The sequence below is a fragment of the Phacochoerus africanus genome, chromosome 11, assembly GCF_016906955.1.
Source record: "Phacochoerus africanus isolate WHEZ1 chromosome 11, ROS_Pafr_v1, whole genome shotgun sequence".
In the NCBI taxonomy this organism is placed as follows: domain Eukaryota; kingdom Metazoa; phylum Chordata; class Mammalia; order Artiodactyla; family Suidae; genus Phacochoerus; species Phacochoerus africanus.
This window is the reverse complement of record NC_062554.1, coordinates 590,093-612,332: the sequence shown is the minus strand read 5'-3', so window position 1 is coordinate 612,332 and position 22,240 is coordinate 590,093. Positions and strand designations below refer to the sequence as shown.

Below are 22,240 nucleotides of genomic sequence, written 5' to 3'. Positions count from 1 at the left end.
TAGATGGGGATAAGTACCACAATATTAAAAAAAAAAAAAGCCACAGAAACATAGGTTGTACCTGGGAATAGTAGATTTCAAAAAGTTCACTTGATAAAAAGATAATGCTTCAGTAGCTCCCCCTGTGGCACTGCAGGATAGATGGCGTCTTGGGAGTGCTGCGTCACAGGTTCCATCCCCAGCCTGGTACAGTGGGTTAAGGATTTGGCATTGCCGCAGCTGTGGCTTAGGTCGCAGCTATGGCTTGGATCTGATCCCTGGCCCAGGAACTCCATATGCCACAAGGTGGCCAAAAAAAGAAGAAAAAAAATAAATAGATAATGCTTCCTGTGGAATGGAAGTGGGGGTGAGGAGTAGAAATATAATCCTGGTAAAAAGAGTCAAGGGGATGGCAGTGTGGACATAGTATCAGACATATGAGGACATACTGGGAGACGAGGCTGAAGTGTGATGAAGATAATAATACCAGCTAATGTTTACTGAGCATTTACTATGCACCAAGTCCTACCTTACTGATACCAACTTCTTTGACCCTCACAACTACCCTATGAGGAATGTATTGTTATTCCCACTGTAGAGATGATAAAACTGAGGTATAGAACAGGTAAGCAGTCCCCTCTTGGTTACACAGACACAGCTAACAGTTACACAGCCAGGATCTTGCAATCCATAAATAATAAAAGACAAATTCTGTATCACCCCTGACTACACTCATTAGAAGAGCAGTTAACGGCTATCTTAACTACCCCTTTTCCTGTTCATCCCTAGGCCATCCGTCAAGGCTTAGCTCAAATGCTTCCTTCTGCAAAGCCCAACTTGACTCCCCAGCTGAGCAGTATCTATTTCTCCCCTGAGCTTCAAAGCACGGCATCTCTGTCAATCTTATGGTAAACAGCTTATGAACAAAATCTTAATATTTTGTTCCTAGCATGACAGAGTTTATGTGCATCATTCCTTCTTTTTTTATCCTCCTTTATAGGTTGTGTTCTCCACACTGATAGGACAGCTCTGGGCAGGTAATGGAGCGCTACACCTATGCAGCAGTTACTCTTTGCAAGGCATTGTGCTGTGGCTTTTACAGGAATTCTCTCACAAAATCCTTTCAACAACCCAATCCAGGCAGTCAGTAGCCGTTTTTAGCCCCTTCCGGGACTGAGAAAACACTACATGCAACTTTAACGCAGTGAACAACACAAGCAGCTCACCGTCCGCGGAGAGGGGTACTCCCCGCATCCCCAAGTACAGAGGTAAGGAAAAGCGAGGCTCAGAGAAGTTGTTTACCCCGAATCACACAGCAAAAAAGTGGCGGAGTCTGAATTCAAACTCAGGTCTTCAGACTGGGTGTTCCAACCCAGGACTCGTAACGACTAGGTCCTAAAGCAGGCGCCCGAACAAACGATTAAAGGAAAAGTTTGAGGAAACTCCTGCGATGAAAACTATCCAAGGACAGGGACGGCTTCCATTCAGTCTCCTTCTGTGAGAGGGAAGCAGGAAACAGCAAAAGTGCAGGTAGAGGAAGTTGAGGTGAAGCTAAAGGAAAGAGGCCTCCGGAAACGCGAGGACGCTTCCCACCGAGGCCGGCGGATCACGGGAGACCCTCAGTACCAGGCAGGGCCCGGCTGCAGCCGCGGGCCGGACACACGCCTTCCCCAGAGGCCACGTGGCAGCAAGGCCACGTGCAGCTGCAGGGCTCCGACCCTAGCCGTCGCCTCAAGCAGGGTAGGTTTTAGGGCAGCGACCGCCCAAAATACAGACCAGGCGTTAAGAGGTGCCTGGAGGCACGTGTATTTCCCTACAATTTCCTAGCCCTAAGGGAGACCAGCCGACTTTTCACCAAGTGCCCGGCGTTAAGCGGCGAAGACCACCTCTAAGTGCCAAGTCCCGGCCCAAGAACTCCAGCGACGCGAAGTCAGCGGCCAGGGCCGCGCGCTGCATTGAGCTGCCGCCCCCAGGCCCCGCCTCAGGCTCCGCCCAGACCCCGCCCCCGCGCCCTCCAGGCCCCGCCCCGCCCGTTGGCCCGGCAGCCCGCGCGCGGGAGCCACGCCAGGACGCAGGAGGCGTGTCCTGCGCTGGCCGCGTTCCACCGCCCCTGGCCCCGCCCCTCGCCCCCACTCCGCCAATGGCCTGCTGCGCCGGCGCAGGGCGCTGAGGTGCCCGCCCTCCACCGCCCACCTAGAGCTGAGCGCATGCGCCTTGGGAGGCTGGCCTGGTGAGGGCTCCCGCGCCTCGGGAGGCGGGGGCGGAAATGGAGGGGTTCCGCGAGCGACCCCTCGCTGCCGACTTTGCCCCCGCGGGAGAGCGCGTTGGGCGGAGCCGGGGGCCGTGGCCGCCGGGGAGGTCGAGCCCCTCTGGGTCCGACTCCGAGCTGGAGCGGGGTGCCGGCGGCCCGCCGACCCGCCGGTGTTTGTGTGTCTGTGCCCACCCAGGGGGACATGGAGAGCTGTCTGGTGGCCGCGGCGCTGAACGGGGTGGACCGACGCTCCCTGCAGCGCTCGGCTAGGCTGGCCCGGGAAGTGCTGGAGCGAGCCAGAAGGAGGGCCGTGGACTGGCGTTCGGTGGAGCTTCCCAAAGGCAGCGTGGGGGTTATTTCGCGGGAGCTGCCCTGCCGGGAAACAGGGCTGGCAGCCGGCCCCCAGCGCCTTCTGCCGGGAGAGGTGAGGGCTCCTGTGCTGGGGGACCAACCCATTCATTCGCTCCGCCGGGAACCAGGGCACGGCACACTCAAGCACCCGAGGGAGCCTGTCCTTGGTGGACGGAGCAGTGAACCGAAAAGCCCTTTGAAAACTCTTGACGTTTGACAGATTCCTATTGGGTGGCTTTAGGATACTGCGAGAGACCGCTAGTGCTCGGCCCTGATTGGTTACTTTAAAACAATTCTTACATGCTACCCTCTGGTGTTAGATAAACCTATCTTTGTATTGGAAAATTGCACGTCTATGTATTCCTTTTAGAATGGGAATTCTTTCTCAGTAATGTATTTCTTACCGACTTCAACTTGCAGGGGTCTTTCCAAAAGTAAAAAGGAAGCTATTCCCCAAATGACTTCATTCTCCAGTAGGGGATAGCAGATCTCACCTGTGACTTGTCGTTTATTACTTATTCAAACAGAGAGAAGAAAGACTCCCCACCCTCAGTGCTTCCTTCAGAACAATGGCAGAATTCATGGACTATACCTCAAGTCAGTGTGGGGTAAGTCGGTGTAAACCAAAGCCTTGCCCCGGGGCTGCCTGCTGGTGGGTCACGGAGTAGATGGTTGTGGAATTTAGGCAGACTCTGGTGACTGCCTGTTCACCCTGCCCTCCTGGGTGGGCAGGTTGTAATCAGCCAGGGTTTAAACCGGGTCATAAATCCAGGTTGGAATTCACTCAGCAAATAGTAAGTGTTAGGAGGGTACAGCACTGAGCAAGCCAGAAAAAGGCTCTGCCCTCTCTGTCGTTTTCAGACTGGGGAGGGGAGGGAGGGAGCGTACTTGCTGAGTTCCAAAACAAGTTTGAATTTTAGGGGTTCTTAAAACTTCGAACTGCACTAAAGTCGTCTTTGTTTTTGGCTTGTTTTTTAGATCATTAGGCTTGCTCTTAATTGCAAGTGAGCCTCTCTGGGTTCCCTCCATTAAGTCTTAACCTCTACTCCAAGTCCCTGGTGATGTAGTTTTTAAGTCTGTCCCTTTGGGTTCATATCACTTGCTGGCCACAAAGGTGGTTATGGCACAGTTGCAGTGCCCTCATCAGAGGCAGTGTGGCTTCATGGCAGCAGCAGCCTCGGGGCCAAGAATCACTCCATGCTCTGTCTCTTACTGGCTATAACGCCGCAGGCCAGTCAGTCTCTCTCGGCCTGACCCTCCCCAGCGTAAAATGACCTTGTCTCAAGTTCTTCCCAGCCCTATAATCTGTTGCTTTGGTTTCCACGGGGAGAGGAACACCAGAAAACAGACTATAGCACAAGGAACTCATGCGAGATTCTTTGTTCCATTCATTGGCATGGGAGAAGAAAGGCTTCAGAGACCCTCTTCTCAAAACCATGCACTGAGGTCGTCTTTATGCACCTTGAAGTACTCAAACGTTGAAAGGCAGCCAGCCGACACTCAAGAAAACCCCTGCGTGGGAGGTGCTCTCTGTCCTCGGAGAGTTAGAACAGACTGCGGCCTCTTGCAGCCTCAGCCTCTTATGATTACGTGCTTGCAGGGGATGGGCTGCCCCGCAGAAGGGGGAGAGTACTTGGTTTCCGTCTTCCGTCTTGGTCTCATAATGAACATGAAGATTCAAAAGAGTCGCTAATATTTCTACGTCTTTTATAAAGTCCTCGTGACTGCAAGAAGAGGAGTCCAACCAGTGAGATGCGGTTCGGAGAGTATTTGTATGTGCTGGTAAATGGTATACAGAACAGTCCCTAACTTTGGCTCTACTGTAAAGTGATCAAGTTAAACATTTTGGTTCATGGTTCAGTAAAAGGAATAATATTTGTCTTTGATTTGAAGTTTCGCAATTGCGTGTTCTTCATCTTGGTTTTCAGGTCACGCTTCAGTTCAAGTCTCCGTTAAGGAATGGAGCCTCGGAACCCCTTGGCTTTCAAGAGATGGAATTTAGAACAGTGCTCTGAGTTTGCTTTCGGAATTTGGAAGCAGCCCCTAAATTACATCATAGCTTCGTGTCCTGACCTGCTTCCTCCAGCTTCTCATTCTCTTCGTCTCTTGCCTTAAACACTGTCCCTACCCTTGGTTCAGAACAAGCAGGCTCACAATGTCCTCACCATGCGTCGTAATCAAGGGCAGGTCGAAGCTTAGCTGTGAGGGAGGGACGGTACAAGACGAGATCTGCCTCTGCCCCTTTGGCTTCTTCTGCTTAAACCAGAGCCCTGTCCCTCCTCCTCCGCCGGGGAGAGAGGCGCGTAGCTGCGGGGCTGTGCTGCGCTCCCTGTTGTGCATCTAAATCTCAAGGAGATGCATGGCTGTCTCTTCCCTGGTCTCTGAGGCGCAGGCAGTAGGCGGACCTGGTCGTTGGGACTTGGCATGAGGAGATGGACGGAGTGTGGTTGACACCGGGTGAAGCTGGGAACATGTCCTGCCCAGCTGGAGCTGCCAGAGCGCTTGCCCTCCAGAGGCAGCAGGTGGCAGCAGAGCAATGCCACGTGCAGCCCCTCTCTGCGGCCGCTTCCCACAGGCCGAGACGTGTCCGTGACTTTGGGGTGCTCTCCAGGCGGGCCACCTGCCCTTGCTCTCTTGCCTCCCTCCCTAACCGCACTCTGCCCAGGTAACAGGGAAGGCTTTGAAACTTCGGCCAGACTGTTTGGTTACCCACATCTCTCACATTCCTTCCCCAGAAATACTGTTCATCGCTGCCCGAAGAAGGAGGGTCAGCTCACGCCTATCGTTACCACAGAGGCAGGTCGGAGCTGCGCCTGGGCCCGGACCCCGGGAGTGGCCAGGTGTGTGTCCTCAGCTGTGCCATGTCCTCTGCTCCCCAGGCGGGAGGCCCCACGTCCAGGAGCTCCTGCTGGACTGTATTACGGATGGCAGCGCCACTCAGCATGACAGTGCTCAGAGGAGACGCCCCTCCAGGCTTGGAGAAGTTAGCGCAATGAAACAGGAGTCTGTCCAGAAGAGAAGACTGATGCTGCCACAGGATCTTCAGTCCTAGGCAGACCTAAAGGAAAAGCTCCTTAAACACCCTCTTCTACATCGGGGATAGGAAAGAAATATTTTCTTTCTTTTTAGCCACCGCGCCTGTGCCATATGGAGGTTCCCAGGCTAGGCGTTGAATCGGAGCTGCAGCTGCCGGCCTACGGTGGCCTCCACCACAGCCGCAGCCACGCCGGATCCAAGCCGCAGCTGTGACCTACACCGAAGCTTGCAGCAGAGCCGGATCCTTCACCCACCGAGCGAGGCCAGGGATCAGATCCAAATCCTCATGGATACTAGTGGCATTCTTAATCCACTGAGCCGCAGCAGGAGCTCCTGAAAGAGATTTCTCATGAGAACACGTTTCACTCTAGGGTGGTGGTAAAAGTATCATGTCTTTGGCAATTTTAAAAAAGTGTAAGGAGGGGTCTCTTAACAAATCGCTTTTCATAAAGGTACCAGTTACAGGCCTTTCCTCAGCAAATCACCTGTCTCTTACTCTGTGTCACCCTGGGGGAGCCAAAGAGTCTACGTTGCACTGACTCAGCAGGAGCCCTTTGTTGTTGCTTTGAGGAGAGTGGGGGTTTTTTGATCTTTTTCAACTCCCCTGGTTGTGCTCAAAGACAGCAGCCTTAAGTCCGGAGTGTATCCACGGGCTGGGTTCCTGACTTCTCTGCCCTGCGGGCTCAGGCAACAGATGGGAGAGTGGCCACAGGGCCCTGAGCGAGGGCTGGCTGCACCCTGGCACCTCCGGTGCCTCTGGGCCCAGGGAAGGGGGCCGTGCCAGAGCCCAAAGCACAGGCTCCCTTTTCTGGCCTGGCCAAGGGCCCTTTTAAGTGCCCCCTAATTGAGTGGGAGAAAATTCCTCTTGACCATTCGGAAGTCCAAGTTCGGGCCCTCATCAATGTCATACCTCTCTCTGCAGAGAAACCCCGCCTCCCTTGGTGTCAGAGGCAGCTGTCAGGCATCGGAGTGTGTTCTGGGGGTGTCCCGGCCGGTGAGTACACAACAGCCAGGGCCTGGGCTCCACCGCTCTGCAATGCCAGGAACCAGTCCACCTGGTCGCTGTCGGGCGCCCTGTACTGGGTCTGTGGTATTTCCAAGCTGAGGTGTTTTTGTCCTTGGGGAAATTGCACATTTTAGTCCAGTGGAAAATTATGTTTTCTTTCCATCCTTCCTTCACTTGAAATTTCAGGGATACGCTTTGTGCCTTGAACGCATAGTTGTGGCTGGAAAGAATGCCAGATATGCATAGCTCGGTTCCTCCGGCTCCTCCGGGCTGGCACTGGGTCCTGCCGGAATTCCGCCAGCTGTTCAAGCAGCGCGAGGGCCCTGACCCGCCTGCTTACAAAGTGGAAACCATTGCTCAAATTCTGAAACTATACATTTGGGTAGATCAGGTTCCAAAACATTTGAAGGTATTTGTTCCTGTTTTCCGCAAGTGCTTTTCTGTAAAAACATAAGTGGCACGTTTCTCATTTTTAGAATAAAGTTCTCATTAGGTCACGAACCCAGGGACCTTTTGGAACATGGAAGGGCTGGAATCCGAGGAATGGAACTCCAGCGTGTTGCTGCAGTAGTTTGCTTAGTTTTCATCTGTATGTAATGTGCTACTAGGCAGGATCCAGCATATTCGAGAGGTATCGCTGCTCGGCCTTTGGGCTAAGATCACATGCAGGATGTAGTGGAGTAGCAACTGCGCACATTCCGCTTCTAGTACAGGCATCGGTTGTCAGGCGTGGATGCCTCAGCGCTCGCAGATCTGACGATGCCCACGGACCTGGCGTCCACGGCGTCGGAGTCTCAGATGCCAGTCTCGCCCCTTTTGTGCAGTAAACGAAGCGTCCCTGGCCTGTCAGTTCTGACGCAGCTGTACTTCCTGCAACTTACTTTTAAAAAATATTCGATTCAAGTATAGTTGACGTACAGCATTATGTTCCTGAATCCTTCCTTCCTTTGCTCACATGGTTGATGACCAATAAGTCGTTGTGGGAGTTCCCGTCGTGGCGCAGCGGAAGGGAATCTGACTGGGAACCATGAGGTTGCGGGTTCCATCCCTGGCCTCGCTCAGTGGGTGCAGGATCCAGTGTTGCTGCGAGCTGCGGTGCAGGTCGCAGGCGCGGCTCGGATCCTGCGTGGCTGTGGCTGTGGCGCAGGCTGGCAGCTGTAGCTGCGATTCGACCCCTAGCCTGGGAACCTCCATATGCCACAGGGGCAGCCCTAAAAAGATGAACAAAAAACCAGGTCGCCAGATGGAGGTGCCCTGATGGCACTGGGACCTAAAATCTCTAAACCGCTCATACCTGCTCATCCTTCCAGGCCGAGCCTGTCTCTAAGGACCTCTACATAGAAGTGTACCCAGGGACCTATTCCGTCACTGTGGGCGCAGACGACCTGACCAGGAAGACCCACGTGGTAGCGGTCGATTCGGGACAAAGTGTGGACTTGGTCTTCCCTGTGTGAAGCGGGCCGTTCCCCTTTTTGAAGGACCAAGAAGACTAAAGCCCTCGGATGCTCTCTTAGTGTTTACCCGTGAACCCCGCGCCGGGCCGGCCTTCCGGGAGCTGGAGCTCATCTCTCTCAGCGCCTGTTTTACCTCGAAAGTCCTTCACCCTCTTTTGCCCGAAAGCCGCAAAGTAATGATGCTTGTCTGAAGAGTTTTTACTGCTTGCTTTCCGAGTAAAGCCTAATTACGATAATAAAGGGAGAGATTTGAAGTGAAGGGAATCCCTTCTTATAGGCATTAAGAAGTGGAACAAAATGTCACTCATGTAAAAAAAAGATAGCAGAGAGGCTGGGACACGTTTGCCCAAAACCAGCCGCGTTCTGTGGCTCCTGTGGGAGAGGCACCCTGAGCAGGTGGCACCAGGGAGCCCTGGAGGGGCCGCCTCACTGCTGCGCCCCTCAGGACAGGCGCCGTCCCGCCACCCACCTCGGGGACCTCTTCTTGGGGTGAGGTGCTGCTGTCTGCTGCGCTGACATCCCGGCTGGCACGGCCCTGTTTCCATGGAGATCCCGGCTGGCACGGCCCTGTTTCCATGGAGATCCCGGCTGGCACGGCACTGTTTCCATGGAGATGGCCATCAGCCACCACTACTCTCTAGTTTCTTGTAAGAGAAAAAAGTTCTGAGAGTCTTATGCTGACAAAAATTTTAAGGACCAAAAGTCACTGACTAGGAGTTCCCACTGTGGCACAGTGGGTTAAGAATCCAACTGCAGCCGCTCGGGTCACTGTGGAGGTGCAGGTCTGATCCCCAGCCCGGCATAGCAGGTTAAAAGGATCTGGCGCTGCCACAGCTGCAGCGTAGGTCACAGTTACGGCTCCGGCTTAATCCCTGGCCCAGGAACTTCCATGTGCCCTGGGCGCGGCCGGAAGAAAGTCACCGGTGTGTCCTGCACGTCTTTAGCTCCCGCCCCAGCAGCACTGTTGGACCTCTCGGCTTAGCTGTCTAGTGGTGCGTCTCCTTTTATCCGTCTCCTGGGGAAAAAGGCCAGTATTTTATATGATAAACACGCAGTTTTAAGTAGAGCTGTCTTAGCAGTCCTGGCGAAGGACAGACTCTCAGATCTAGGAAAGCAGGTCCATGACCACCCCCATAGGGTAGACGGTCACTTAAACCGGGTCCTTGCACCCCAAGAAGCCATGGTGAACCTCATGGGTTCTGCAAGCCTTCTGAGATAGTGTGCAACCCTGCGGGTGTGTTGGAAGAGCGGCCTCTTTTCTGGCAAGAGGGCCCTTGGGTGTGACCCCAAAGATCAAAGAGCCGCAGGAGGAGTTCTTCAGGGGCCCGTCCCAGCCGTCCTGCCTTGCCTGGACCTTCTCGGCTTTTAGTCTGAGGGCACTTCAGGTCCCTCTGAGGAGTTGCAGTGCCCAACTCAGTTTTCGGTGCCCAGCAGGATCTGTAGTGGCTCCAGGCCAGCAGCTCTCAGGACCAGCTCCCTGCTGCTCCCACTGCCACCCTCTCTTCTTTCCGGATGTTGCCAAGTCTTGTTCCTAAACCCAAAATTCAGTTAGTTGAACATGCCACCCTTTGATGGGCTTAGTCTTGACGACTTAAGGGGAACCGTATCGGGCATCACAGAACCTCTCAGCTGCCTGAGTCCCGTGCCAGGCATGAGCGAGGGAGGAGGAGGAGGCGGCCTGCGGCACGAACCTGGCCTCCAGGACTGTCAGGCTGGGACCAGACGGTAACCTCGCTGCCTGCGACCAAAAGCAGCAGCAGGTCTGGAGGGCAGACAACCCACCCCAGCGGGTCTCAGGAGGCAGAGCCTCAGACCAGACTGTCAGGCATCGGGAGTGACGTCTACCAAGCGCAGCTGGGAGAAGCAAAGCGCACATTTCCTTACAAGGACGCAGAACAGGAAGGGGGAAGAGCAGAGCTCTGGTGTTTGCCACCGATTCCAGCCCTGGCACTTGGTCTCCCCAGCTGGTGTGGCACGCGTCCCTGGCAACGGCCCATCCCAGGCTTACTCCCTGGTCTGTGGGGATGGCGTCAGGACCCAGAAGAAGGCAGGCTCACTGACTCTCGGTTCTGTTCCGAGAACTAACCTTTGCCCAGAGCGATACAAACCATCCAATTCCTAAAGGAAAGCCGGGCCCAGGATCTGAGGCTGCGGTTCTTCTCTTTATAGCTGATTGTTGGAATTTATCTGGGAGCAAAGGGAACTCTAGAGCGGACCTGTGGAAATACGGTGATGGGGAGAGGGGCTGAACGCGGGCAGGCGCAGGTGGCTGGGCAGGAGCGGTAGGACAGTGTGTGCTTGGGGACCAGGGGAAACTGGTTTGGACCTCGTGGGGTTTGGAACCGGTCTGGATAGGGTGCCACAGTGCAGGCCGCCGCCACGGGAGTGCCACGTGCCCACCGTGGCCCTCTGGCTCCCCTCTTGTCTCTCCCCGCAGAATCCTCCCTGCCGGGCGGGTGCAGCTTTCCTTTCTCTGGTCTGTGCTGAGGCAGGAGGGGGTGGAAGCTGTGGAGGGTTTGGCAGCATTTTCTTTGTTCCTCCGCTCGTTGGAGGACATACCCCGCGGGAAGTGCGGTCTCCGAGCCGCGTCAGCCAAGACCTTTCACTGTGGGAAGAGCTGCCCGCCCCGCCTTTACATCCCTGCAGGTGTCGGCTCAGACGCTGGGCGTTGCTAGATCTTTGTCCCTCTAGGTGCTTCCCTTGCAGAGCTGAGGAGGTTCTACACCTGGGGAGCCAGGGGCTCCCTAGGCAGGTTAGGGATCTGCTGTTGTCACTGCGGTGGCACGGGTTTGATCTCTGGTCCAGGAACTTGGCTTTTTGTTGTTGTTTTTTGTTTTGTCATCTTAGGGCTGCGCCTACAGCATATGGAAGTTCCCAGGCTAGGGGTCGAATCGGAGCTGCAGCTGCCGGCCTGCACCACAGCTCACGGCAACATGGGATCCTTAGCCCACTGAGCGAGGCCAGGGGTTGAATCCGTGTCCCCATGGATACTAGTCGGGTTTGTCAGTGCTGAGCCACAACGGAACTTCCGCAGGCTGTAGGCACAGCCAAAACAGCAACCACCGCGTCCATCCTGCCTGCTCCAAAGCCCAGGGGTCCAGAGGAGGCACCCAAGAAAGTTCTTCAGTGTAGACACAATTTCTCAGCTTCCTGGAACAAGACCACATTCCTTGTCACTGAGAGGTCCTCCTGGCTGAGCAGGTGGCAGAAACAGGGCAGTGGCTTCAAAGGGGACCCATGATGAGCCCTCACGTGGGCAGTGCCTACAGATCCTGACACCCGTGGTGGTGGCAGCCTTCAGCCCTGTGTCCCTGCCCCAGACGGAACGTTCATTCAGTTCAGGGAACGTTAAATCAGCCCCCACGGCCCAAGAATCCAGTCTCAGGAGCCAACAGAGCCGCCGCCTCACAGAGCTCGGCCAGCCGCTGACTCCGGCGGTGAATTCAGACGGGACGGCTCCGGGCGCGTGGGTGAGTCCCGGCCCCAGACCTGTGAGGGCATGTAATGGGTAACGGGCTTGGGGACGGCTGCAGATGGCCAGCGACAGGGACAGCGCCTCCCTCTCAGTTGTGGAGAGTGAGCAGCACGCGGCAGCACCTGCTTCTTCCCATCTGACTTCCCAGGGGCCCCGCTGCAGACGAAGGTCTGGGGACCAGAGTTTTAAAGGCCAGTTTCGGAGCTTTTCGGGCACCGAAGACTCCGTCAACACCCGGAGGCTGTGGCTGTTCAGCTGGAGGAAGACCTCCACGGAGAGGGAGCGAGGGAGGGAGGGCAGAGCGGACGCCGGCAGGGGCCTGTCGGCACAGCCAGGGGAAGGAGGGAAGGATGGGATGCCAACCTCAGCAAGAAGGTCAGCCCAGCCTCTCCCGCTGGGCTCCCGTGAGTAAAGCGGAAACGGCCGTTCCCTCTGACCGCAGCCGCAAGGGTCCCTTCCAACGCCAGCACAGTGGGCTCATGCATCAGATCAGACAGACAGACACACACACACACACACACACTCACGGGGGGGAAGGGAGGCCTCGGCCCGGCCTTAGACAACGTCTACCTGGCTTCCCAGGATGCGGCTCGAACCCGTTTCTCCTGCAGTACCTCCACGCGGGCTGGCAGAGGCCACCCTGCCTGCTCGGGGACTTTTCAGGAAGGACAGTGTCCGTGTCGGCTGTGCCGCCCACCGGCAGCCTCCGGGAGGCCTGTCCCAGCTCATCCTCCAAACCGTCTCCAGGAGAGGCGGCAGCGGCGGGACTGCCCGGGAGCTCTCGCTGCCGCTCCTTCCTCCTCAGGGCCCTCTACGCGCCAAAGCTGTGCTCTGGGCTGCAGCTCCGCCTCCGATTCGCCAGCTGTGACCGCTGAGGTCCTGCTTAGAGGCCACTGGGCGGGGGGGGGGGTGTCCGGCCCTGGCACAGCAGCTGGCAGCAGGCTTGAGGGTGGCAGGACGGGCACAGGAATGGCGCGTCCAGAGGAAGTGACCCAGCCAGCGACAGGCCCCAGGAGAGGCCTGGGGTCTCCCTGCGGAAGGGCTGGTGCAGCCGGTCCACAGCCTCCTTCCGGATGGACGACGGGGCACCCACCTGCCCCTCCGAGAGGCGTGGGGGCTGTCTTGCCCTTCCGGAAGTGAGGGGTAATTTCTTCTTCCGATGCCACACATCAGAAGAGGGCAACGCGCGTTACACTGCCTGTCTCTATCTTGGGCTACGCGTTCTCCTCTCCCCAGAGGCAAAGCCTCAGCTCAGCCCAGCTGCCCGCTGCCGCCTCGAGCCACCTCTCGCTGGAGAGCCTGCCAGGGACATTCGGCACCTGCTCCATGCCCGCCCACCCTCCCTGTGCCTTCCACGTCTCAGTTTTCGTGTCAGCACCGACAGGCACCCTGCATGAGGGGACTGTCCCAGGCCCTGGACGACTTGGTGGGGAGGGGCCATGAGGACCGGTGTGACCCCAGGGTAACCTCCCCGCACCACAGGGTAGCCAGCCAGCACAGACCGAGTGGCCTTGGGCCATTTTGTCCTGGTACAAGACATCACCTGAAAGACACGATCTGCGGCCCCTCGGGCTGGAGCTGCACGTGACGCTTAAGCCTCTGAGACCCCGAGCTGTACAGACGCCCTGTGCTCTCGCCTCGGCCTGGGCACCAGCCTGGCTCCCGGGCACAGGGAGGCAGAGCAGTTTCCTGACCTCTCTGGGGGTCTCTCCCCTCCAAGCCCCTGAGAACGGTGCCCGGGCCACAGCACGGTTGGTCCGTGGGTCTGGCCCCCAGAGCGCCACACCTCGTCCCAGGTCGCAGCGAGTCTTCCACGGACGGCGAGGGCCGAGTGGCATCTTTCTCTAAGACCTTGCTCTGCCTCTGGGCAGGCAGCTCCGAGCCTGTGACGGGGGAGCCTCGGATCCCACCAGCAGGACCCCGCCTCCAGCTGTGGGAAAAAAACCCTTCAGGATAAGATCTGGCATTGGAAGTACCACGGGGCCCGTGGTTCCCCAAGATGCCCAGAGCCAGGTCCAGGGTCTCCCTTCCACGCAGCGCGGGCCCGCGAGCGGAGGGGCAGGGCCGGGCGCTGCTCGGGGCCAGCTGCACCCAGGCAGGCGGGCAGCGAGCGGCTCATCCCTCTCCTCCCGCCCCCGGCGACTTAGTGACCACTCCCCGCCTTTCCCTTCCCAGGCCCTTCCTCTTCTTGTTTTTCTTTTCTCCTGTTTATATTTTTGGCCCGCAATTCACAGGAGTGACCCGAGCCCTCTGGCTGGCTGCCCAGAGCACCCCTCTTCCTCCCAGCACCCCAGGAAGGGTCGTTTCCGTGTCCAAGATGCCTGTGTCATCCTGGGCAGGCAGCCCTCGGCACTGCCATCCCCCGTGAGGAGAGGCTGGGCCAGGGCAGCCACCGAGCAGCCCACAGAGGGCAGGGCAAGTAATAAGTGGATTAAAAGAACACACTGGCTTGATGCTCGTGGCTGCTAATTATGAGAGAGATGCCAGTCAGAACTGCAAGGAGGTTCCGCAGCACCCAACCAGGATGGTGTCATCAAAATTCTGCACACAGTAAACGCTGCGGAGGGCGGAGGAGAGGAAGCCCTTCTGCCCAGTCGGCGGGGATGTGAACTTCCATACAGCAGCTCTGGAGAGGGATGCAGGTTCCTGGAAAAACTAAAAACGAAACTACCCTGGGACCCAACACTCCCACTCCTGGGGATACACCAGACAAAACCACAGCTGGAGACGTATACATGCGGCCTTATGTTCACAGAAGCACTGCTCACAAGAGCCAAGACAGGAAACAAGCTCAGTGTCCATCAGCAGAGGAGATGAAGAAAAGGAGCACAGACGCAGGGGAAGACGACTCCTCCATAGGAAAGACGAGATAATGCCACTTGCGGCAAGTGGGTGCAACCAGAGATGATCGTCCAAAGTCCCGCAGGCCAGAAAGAGAAAGACAAGTGCCGTGTGATGTCACCTGTAATGTGGCATCTAAAGTACGGCGCAGGAGTTCCCGTCGCGGCGCAGTGGTTGACGAATCCAACTAGGAACCATGAGGTTGCGGTTCGGTCCCTGCCCTTGCTCAGTGGGTTAACGATCCAGCGTTGCCGTGAGCTGTGGTGTCGGTTGCAGACGCGGCTCGGATCCCGCGTTGCTGTGGCTCTGGCGTAGGCTGGGGGCTACAGCTCTGATTGGACACCTAGCCTGGGAACCTCCACATGCCGCGGGAGCGGCCCAAAGAAATGGCAAAAAGACAAAAAAAATAAAAATAAAGTACGTCGCAAAGGAGCCTGCCTACCAGACAGAGACAGACGTGCAGACATGAGAACAGACTTGTGGTCGCCAAGGGAGACGTGGGAGTGGGAGGGACAGGGACGGGCGGGGAGGTTCGGGTTAGAAGATGCAGACTCCTGCATTTAGAAGGGGTAAGAAGTGGGGGCCCGGGGAGCAGCACCGGGACCTGTGCTGTCCAGGCTCTAGGGACAGACGATGATGGCAGATAGAAAGGGAAAGCGTATGTATACACACACACATGGGTCCCTCTGCTGTACAGCGGAAATTGGCATAACATCGTAAATCAACTGTGGTTAAAGAAATTTTAAGAAAGAACAAGCCCTCTTGAGAATTCAGTATGATTTTGAAGAGAAAGTGTGGTTACAAATTAACTTTTATCACTGGACAGAGCCTGTATTTGAGCAAAAACTCCACTAATATTTCATTTGAAAGCACATAGTAGTTACTTGAAAGTGACAAAATGACTTCTGATCGGAAAGTCCACAGTTAGTGTATTTTTTAGAATTCCTACTAGTTTTCCCCCCATGGATCCACATTCGCCAAGTCTGACTCTGAAGAGAAGGAAAAATCGCAAAGAAGCAGAAGTAGCCGCTGAAGTGAAGCCCAGGCTTGGTCCCAGGACGCAGGAACCGCGCTGCTCCATAGAGGGACACAGGCGTCCCTGGGGTTCACGTTTGCTTCCTCTGCCCTCAGGCTGGGCCCGTAGCTCAGCACGCTGAATTTTCCCGAACAAAGTGCTTTTAGTGTGCACTTTCTTCGGTGTGATGGGTTAAATTGCGTCCCCCCGAAACGCACACGCCCCGGATGGCCTGGCCTGTCACACCTCGGATGTGACCTCATTTGGGGATGGGGTGACTGAAGAGGAGGTAACACCGAGCAGGTGGGCCCCTAATGCAGTGAGCAACGTCCTTATGAAAGGGGAGATTTGGACACAGACGTGCACCCGGCGAGAACAGCGTGTGAAGATGAAGACAGAGACGGGGGCGCGTCCATCAGCCAGAGAGCACCAGGGGTCGCCGGCAAACACCAGAAGGAGCCGCCCCTCCCGCCCAGCCTCAGCCCCGCCAGCCCCGCCAGCCCCTGCACCTGCGGCCTCCGGAACCAACCCGTGCCTGCTGTTGAAGCCACTCGGTTTGCCCCATTTGTTACCTGATGCAGCCCTAGCAAATTCATGAACCTGACGTTGCCTTTTCACTTCCACCCCCTGCCCACGGGAGATGTGTGCTCATCCGGGATGCCGAACTGCTGGGCACCCACCACCGAGGCCTGCCAGGTGTGACAGGGCCACCCAGAGGAGCACGTGGGAGGCGTGGGGAGCAGCCTTTATCCGAGCCCTGTCGTAAAAGCCATCTGGTCCCCTTCTCGCCAGGACCCATGTGTCAGCAGTGTCTCCACCTCTTCCCTGCGAGCCAGGCCCCCGCCGTGCCCGGGCCTCATCGCAGAGACACGGGTGGTAAGGGGCACCTCTGGGACAAAGCAGACGGGATTAGGGAGGAGAGAAGAGCAAGCCCTGAAAGCAGTCACAGCGGAGCAGTGCCGTGGTGCGTGCGTGACAGATTTCTCCTCCAGGCGACGCGGAGGAGAAATCTGTCTGAAAAGTGGCACTCTGCCTTCCGCTGAGATCAGGTGAACTGTCGCACGGGGCCGAGGAGAGGAGGGCAAGGCAGCCATGGTCTGGGGACTGGGATGCGTTTCAAGGTCGTCAGAGTGCGATTAGCCTCGGTATGTTGAGGTTAACAAGCGCTGGTTCTGAGATTAGACGGCAGCCAGAAAGAGCTCCAGGAAAGAAAACCCTAAAGCGGCGTGGGGGACTCCAGGACGAGGCGGCGCTGGGAGCTCAGAGGGAGGAGGAAGCGACCAGCAGCGGAAGCACTCGGGAGCCCACTAAGGGGCTGCGGGACAGAAAAAAGGAGAGGCCAGCTCTGGGAAGTTCTGCGGACAGGACGGAGCTGGACAGAACTGCGGCGTCAGGGGCTGGGTTTCTGAAGAGGCCTGTTTGCTTTGTGGACAGGCCAGGATACAGGGCTTTTGAACCCTGGCTCTGGCGGAGCTGGCCCACCCATGAATCACCAAAGGGGCGGGAGGCGTTGCAGCTGAGCCGCAGTGGGTTAACAACCCGGCCTTGCGTCTGCGGCGGTGCAGGTTCAATTCCCCACCAGCGCAGTGGGGTGAAGACTGGGCGTTGCCACAGCTGTGGCACAGGTTGAGTGGCGGCTCAGGTTCGATCCCTGGGAACTTCCGTGTGCTGCGGTTGTGGGAAGAAAGAAAGGGAGGGAGGGAGGAAGGAAAAGGCAAGAAGAGGCTACACGTTAGAGCTGGCATGTCTCTAGCCTGGGCAGCGGGAACTGAGTGGCACCGACGTGAATCCCTCGGATTTGCACCCATCGCAGGGGCTTGCGGGCCACACTGTGGACACAGCCGACTAAGGAGACCCCTGACAAAAAGCCAGGACAACTGCGGGCCAGTCTCAGGGTTGGTGGTGCCATGGTTTACAACCAGGGTGACGCCTGGCGGGCTTCTCTCACAGATTCCGATGCTGACAGCCGCCCCCGGGCTGGAGGGCAGGATGAGGCCAGGGCTGCCCCTGCACTGGCGGGGCGGGCAGTGTGGACTGGGGTCATACAGCACCCCACGCAAATCTCGGCCCACCCGCGAGGAAGGCTTTCGGCCTTTGCAGGAAGCAAGGTCTCTCCCTCCTACGCGTGGAGCCAGGAACAGAGGAAAAAGGAAGCCAGGGGCCCCCCCGCTCGCGCCCGAGGCGTGGAGATCTGAACCCGGCCAGGGCGCCGTGCGGGGGAGCCGGGTGCCCGGCGCTCGGAGGGCCGGGTCCGAGAGGGGCAGGGCCGGCCCAGGGTCGCGGGCGAAGGGATCCCGGCCCCGGAGCAAAGCTCTGCTCCCGAGTCACCTGCAGGGGCCGAGGCTCAGGGAGGAGGGGGCGTGGGCCTCGGAAGAGCCGGCGCCGCGGTTTGGGAGATGCCCAGCTGTAGCCCCTTGTCGGCCCGCGGGCCGCCTGCCCTTCACCTGCCGGCTCCCGTCCCGCCGAGTCGGTACATGGGCGGCACGTGGCCCGGACGCCGCTCCGTTGCTTGTGGGCTCGCTCCACCGCCGCCGTGTTGCAGGGACTCCGGGCAAGACCGTCCGTCCCTCCACAGGCCGACCCTGTGGCCAGACGGCCCTCCCAACCCGGTCACCTGCGGGGCCAACCAGACCGACTGGGAGCCCAGGGCGGCCTCCGCGGGGCAGCTGCCGCCTGGGCCCAGGACCACAGTCCGCGGCCCCGCCCGCTCGGCCCTGTGCCGTCTGCTCCTGCCAGGTCCATAGTTCTGAGCCGGAACTCCTGCACCTCAGCCTTGGCCCCTGGGAGCAGTTGGGGTTCACTGCCCCCCCCAGCGCCCCACGGATTCCTGGTTGCCAAGCAGGTTGCCATGGATGCGAGCCAGCGGGGGGTGGGGGTGTGAGTGCACTGAGCAGGTGCAGAGGGGCAACCCGGGTTTGGGGAGGCTTGGGGGGGGGAGAGGATAGGGGGTTCTCCTTTTTCTCGTTGGAGAAGGGGAGGGGGCGATGGAAAGGCCTCAGTTCCCAAAAGCTCCGGCTTCCTGCTGCTGGAAGCCCGCGTGGATCCCGCGAGAGCCTTGCGAGGAAGGGCGCCGACGCCTCTGAGCCTCAAGGTGACTGATCTGCCGCCATCCAGTGCAGGTGGGAGGCTGGGGTGGTCGTGGGGGGACCACCGGCGGGCCTAGGGACCCTGAAGATTTATCTGTCATTTACGACCAAATAACCAAAAGCTGGGCACGTTTGCCCGTAACAGGACTGCTGAGGAGTGGAGGCGTGGTGATCGCGCGGGGCGTGGGAGTGGACAGCAGTGACCAAAGGGACAGAGTCAGGGTGCTGCCCTCATTTGAACACCCAGAGGCCTCTGACGGTCTGTGTGCATCAGTTGTGTGCACGGCGCCGTGTTCAGCAGAGAACGCCAAAAGAGTGAGTAGGGACCATTGGGCCTACCGCGTCCTTTCCTGCCTCTCACCAGTCCCTGCTCCTGTGTGTGGGTCCTGCAGCCCTCAGCCCACTCCATGCCCTGGCCGCGTGCGTCTCCTCTCCAAATGAACCTCAAGGCTTCTGCTGGAAATGCTGGGCTGTGTAGATTGTTCTCTTTCCTCCTCTACATAGATAAGAACGCTTGTAGTTCTGGGAGCTTCTGAGAATCTTTTTGGGGGGCATTGAAGCTGTTCCTAGAGAGGCTGGACCTGAAGAAAACAGGATGTCGGTGGCGAGGATGGAACTAGGAGAATAACACCCCCAGACGTTTCCCTGATTGAAGCTCTTTGCCGGGTGCTGGGAGTGTGGGATGAGTAAGACTGGGCCCCAGCTTCAAGAGCTTACAGTCCAGACAGAGACAGGTGTGCCAATCAGGGAACAAGTGACGGGAAGCGTTCGCGGAGAGGTGGCGGCGGAGACGCGTGTGACAGTGTGTGGGAAGTCCTGCCTGGGCTCGGTGGCAGAGAGCCTCCGGGCGTTAAGAGAAGAGCGGAAGCTCATCGTGGGAACAGAGATAGAGCTGTGTGGGAGGCAGACGGCACGACCGGGGCCTCGCTGTCCTTTCCTCGTTTTTTTGGCCTGGAGAACCCGGAAAGTGGCGATGCTATGGGTGAAAAAAATAATAGTCTTACAAAGTAATGGTGATGAAAACGTATCAGGTGTCAGGCACTGCCAGTCCTCATGATAAACATACAGAGTAGCTGCTGTTACTATTCCTCTCCTCCTGCGGATGGAGAACCGGGAAGACACGAGGGGGGCGGGGGAGGCGGAGGGTGGACGGGGTGGTGAGACCGCAGAGCCTGCCCCGTGGGCCCTGAGCTCCGGCCCCTGGGGACGTCTGCGGCGGGCGGGAAACGACGGCTCCGCCGCAATATCAGATGACAACAGGTCTGCGAAGTACTTTTGCTCTGCTCCAAGCTACCTCCCCCTCCATGTATGGGTAAGGTGTAGATTTCTTGCCAACCCGGAATAATACAAACCACCAAACTGTGACAGTCAAGGGGGCTTCCTCGTGACTGCTTAGCACCAAGCGTCTGCAAGGGGCATCACAGGCGGTGACTAGTTCTTAGTCCACTTTACTTTTGTGAGAGTTTCTGACAGCTGAGCCTGGCCCAGTGTGTGAGAAGGACAGGCCAGAGGCATGCAGAATGCTGGGGACTCTTAAAGTTCCTGAAGGAAATCACCAAAGCCTAAGAAGCATTTTTCAGTCTACGTAAGATAAAGTTTAGTACAGCTGAAACCCCGGTAAGAAATATCCAGCAGCGTAGGGAGTTCTCACTGTGCCTCAGCAGAAACGAATCTGACTAGCATCCACGAGGATGCAGGTTCCATCTCTGGCCCCCGCTCAGTGGGTTAGGGATCTGGCGTTGCCATGAGCTATGGTGTAGGTCACAGACGTGGCTCGGATCTGGCGTGGCTGTGGCTGTGGCTGGCAGCTGTAGCTCCGATTTGACCCCTAGCCTGGGAACCTCCATATGTGGCAGGTGCAGCGCTAAAAAGCAAAAAAAAAAAGGGGGGGGGGGGAATATCCAGCATAGGTTAGCATTTGAACTCTGATCTGCCCACACAGCATTTGCATGAGGAGAACTATTGAATGACGTCAGGACCACGTTGTGTGAAATTATTTGGGTCTGTTTGGAAACAGAATCAGATGACTGTAAAAATGGGGTCAGGGTGGCAGCTGGTGGCTGCCGTTCCCGAGGGACGTTTCCTGGGGTGATTCTTGGTCTCAGCCTCCTCGGGATCCAGAAGGGCCTGCAGGTAATTAATGTACTTGATGGCGGCTCTGAGGGTTTCCACTTTGCTGAGTCGCTTGTCCAGGTACTGCTCCGGCAGGTGGTGGCGGAGCTGCGCGTAGCCGTCATTGACGCCCTTCACCCGCTGCCTTTCTCGCTCATTCCTCTTCCGGATAAAGGCCGGCCCGTAGGCATCGTCGCACCTCCTGTAGTTTGGATGAGGCAGTGAGAAGGTGCGGGGTTCACCACGGTTTTCCACGATCAGGGAGTCACTGGAGAAAGGCAGCAGTGGCAGGTCTTGAGAGTAAGGGGCTGGCACGGGGCCCTCGGGGTACAGGTGGACCGTGACCGCGGGGTCCAGATAGAAGGACCTGGGCAGTGGCAAGTGGGCAGAATCAGCGCAGACAGGCGGTTTATCTGGCAGGTTGGAGTGGTTTCTGTGGCCCATCATTTCCTCTCGAGCCTGTAACAACCAAGTTGGTGAACTTGGCCAGATCAAAAGAGAACAGGTATCATGCATTTCCTCAGAGATCAGAGACTGTTCTGCTGTGACGAGCCGTCTGAGCGCCTTCTGACAACTAGGTGGGGTTACAGTATCGTGTGGGTGTAGAGAGGATGTTGCTGATACCCGGAACCAGCACGGGGGAGCCCTGTCTTGCTGCCCTTGTGAGAAAGTTACTCCCTTTCGGTCCCCTTCCGTCCTCGCGATTAGAAGGACTTACCTTCCGTCTGGTCAGAGCGCCTCTTCCACGCTGCCTTCTGATCCTGCTCAGGTGGGAGCCTTCAATAGGCAGTAGTGTCGAGCCAGAACCTAGTGATATTTTACTATGAATTTCTATTTACTTTGAATTATACTGGTCTCACATTTACAATGGGGATATAAAGTCCCTTTTAAAAATAAATCTGGGAGTTCCCGTCGTGGCGCAGTGGTTAATGAATCCGACTAGGAACCACCAGGTTGCGGGTTCGGTCCCCGCCCTTGCTCAGTGGGTTAACGATCCGGCGTTGCCGTGAGCTGTGGTGTCGGTTGCAGACGCGGCTCGGATCCCGCGTTGCTGTGGCTCTGGCGTAGGCCGGTGGCTACAGCTCCGATTCAACCCCTAGCTGGGGAACCTCCATGTGCCTCGGGAGCGGCCCAAGAAATAGCTAAAAAGACCAAAAATAAATAAATAAATAAATCTACTTGAGTAGAGAATGTGAATGGATTTAAAGCAGAGGGCTGAGTAAATGGCCGCACAGGTGCAGCTGGGACACGGACAAAGGCAAGGCGGTGGGGTGTGTGCAAACGCTGACGCCTGGGAAATACTGGGACACCTGGCCACTTGCTCACACGGTGGAGCGACTACAAACCAGTTAAGGATCATGCAGCCTCACAGCCTCATAGGCATAGCGTCCTTTTCTTTCTTTCTTTCTTTCTTTTGGCTGCACCCACGGCCTATGGAAGCTCCCAGGCCAGGGATCAAAACTGTGCCACAGCAGTGACCCAAACCGCTGCAGTGGCCACACCGATGTGTAACCCGCTGTGCCACAAGGGGGCCCCCGCACGGCCTTCTTAAAGGACTCCTGCCATGCCAGGGGCAAAACTAAAAGTGACAATAAGGAAACGCTCATGTGCTCTTAGCGCGAATGTCCCCAGCA

The 22,240-nt window shown here is 57.2% G+C and overlaps 3 protein-coding genes across 6 annotated transcripts; 1 reads left to right on the top strand and 2 right to left on the bottom strand.

Annotated features, from left to right (window-relative positions):
• Window positions 1–2,145: 2,145 nt before the first annotated feature.
• On the top strand, window positions 2,146–8,336 carry AKIP1 (A-kinase interacting protein 1). Of its 4 annotated transcripts, XM_047752936.1 has the most exons (6): window positions 2,146–2,209; window positions 2,427–2,654; window positions 3,109–3,189; window positions 5,317–5,421; window positions 6,540–6,611; window positions 7,934–8,336. In XM_047752936.1, exons 2-6 carry the CDS (start codon window positions 2,433–2,435, stop codon window positions 8,075–8,077), a joined length of 624 nt encoding a protein of 207 aa, XP_047608892.1. In that variant the 5' UTR covers window positions 2,146–2,209; window positions 2,427–2,432; the 3' UTR covers window positions 8,078–8,336. The 4 variants fall into 4 exon arrangements, with proteins under 4 accessions (XP_047608892.1, XP_047608891.1, XP_047608894.1 ...); XM_047752935.1 differs by lacking the exon at window positions 2,146–2,209 and having other exon boundaries at window positions 2,216–2,654; XM_047752938.1 differs by lacking the exons at window positions 2,146–2,209; window positions 5,317–5,421 and having other exon boundaries at window positions 2,216–2,654.
• Window positions 8,337–11,081: 2,745 nt separating this feature from the next.
• Window positions 11,082–18,150, bottom strand: C11H11orf16 (chromosome 11 C11orf16 homolog). The gene is given in 10 exon segments (XM_047753200.1): window positions 11,082–12,325; window positions 12,327–12,447; window positions 12,450–12,630; window positions 12,632–12,705; window positions 12,931–12,941; window positions 13,096–13,666; window positions 16,083–16,316; window positions 17,357–17,527; window positions 17,853–17,990; window positions 18,045–18,150. Coding segments are annotated over 10 exon segments (1,857 nt in total). The 3' UTR covers window positions 11,082–12,075.
• A 2,228-nt stretch (window positions 18,151–20,378) lies between these two features.
• Window positions 20,379–21,528, bottom strand: ASCL3 (achaete-scute family bHLH transcription factor 3). Its single transcript, XM_047753067.1, has 2 exons — window positions 21,325–21,528; window positions 20,379–21,087 (listed from the first exon to the last, which is right to left on the bottom strand). The coding sequence occupies exon 2, from the start codon at window positions 21,051–21,053 to the stop codon at window positions 20,514–20,516; it is 540 nt and encodes a 179-aa protein (XP_047609023.1). The 5' UTR covers window positions 21,054–21,087; window positions 21,325–21,528; the 3' UTR covers window positions 20,379–20,513.
• Between the last annotated feature and the right edge of the window lie 712 nt (window positions 21,529–22,240).

What these genes read in the sequence shown, in the direction of transcription:
- AKIP1 (XM_047752936.1), top strand. Translation starts at nt 2,433, where the DNA reads ATGGAGAGCTGTCTGGTGGCCGCGGCGCTGAACGGGGTGGACCGACGC. An exon ending in ATACCTCAAGTCAGTGTGGG is followed by an intron (nt 3,190 to 5,316) that starts GTAAGTCGGTGT and finishes TTCCTTCCCCAG; the next exon opens with AAATACTGTTCATCGCTGCC. An exon ending in CGGACCCCGGGAGTGGCCAG is followed by an intron (nt 5,422 to 6,539) that starts GTGTGTGTCCTC and finishes CTCTCTCTGCAG; the next exon opens with AGAAACCCCGCCTCCCTTGG.
- ASCL3 (XM_047753067.1), bottom strand. Translation starts at nt 21,053, where the DNA reads ATGATGGGCCACAGAAACCACTCCAACCTGCCAGATAAACCGCCTGTC.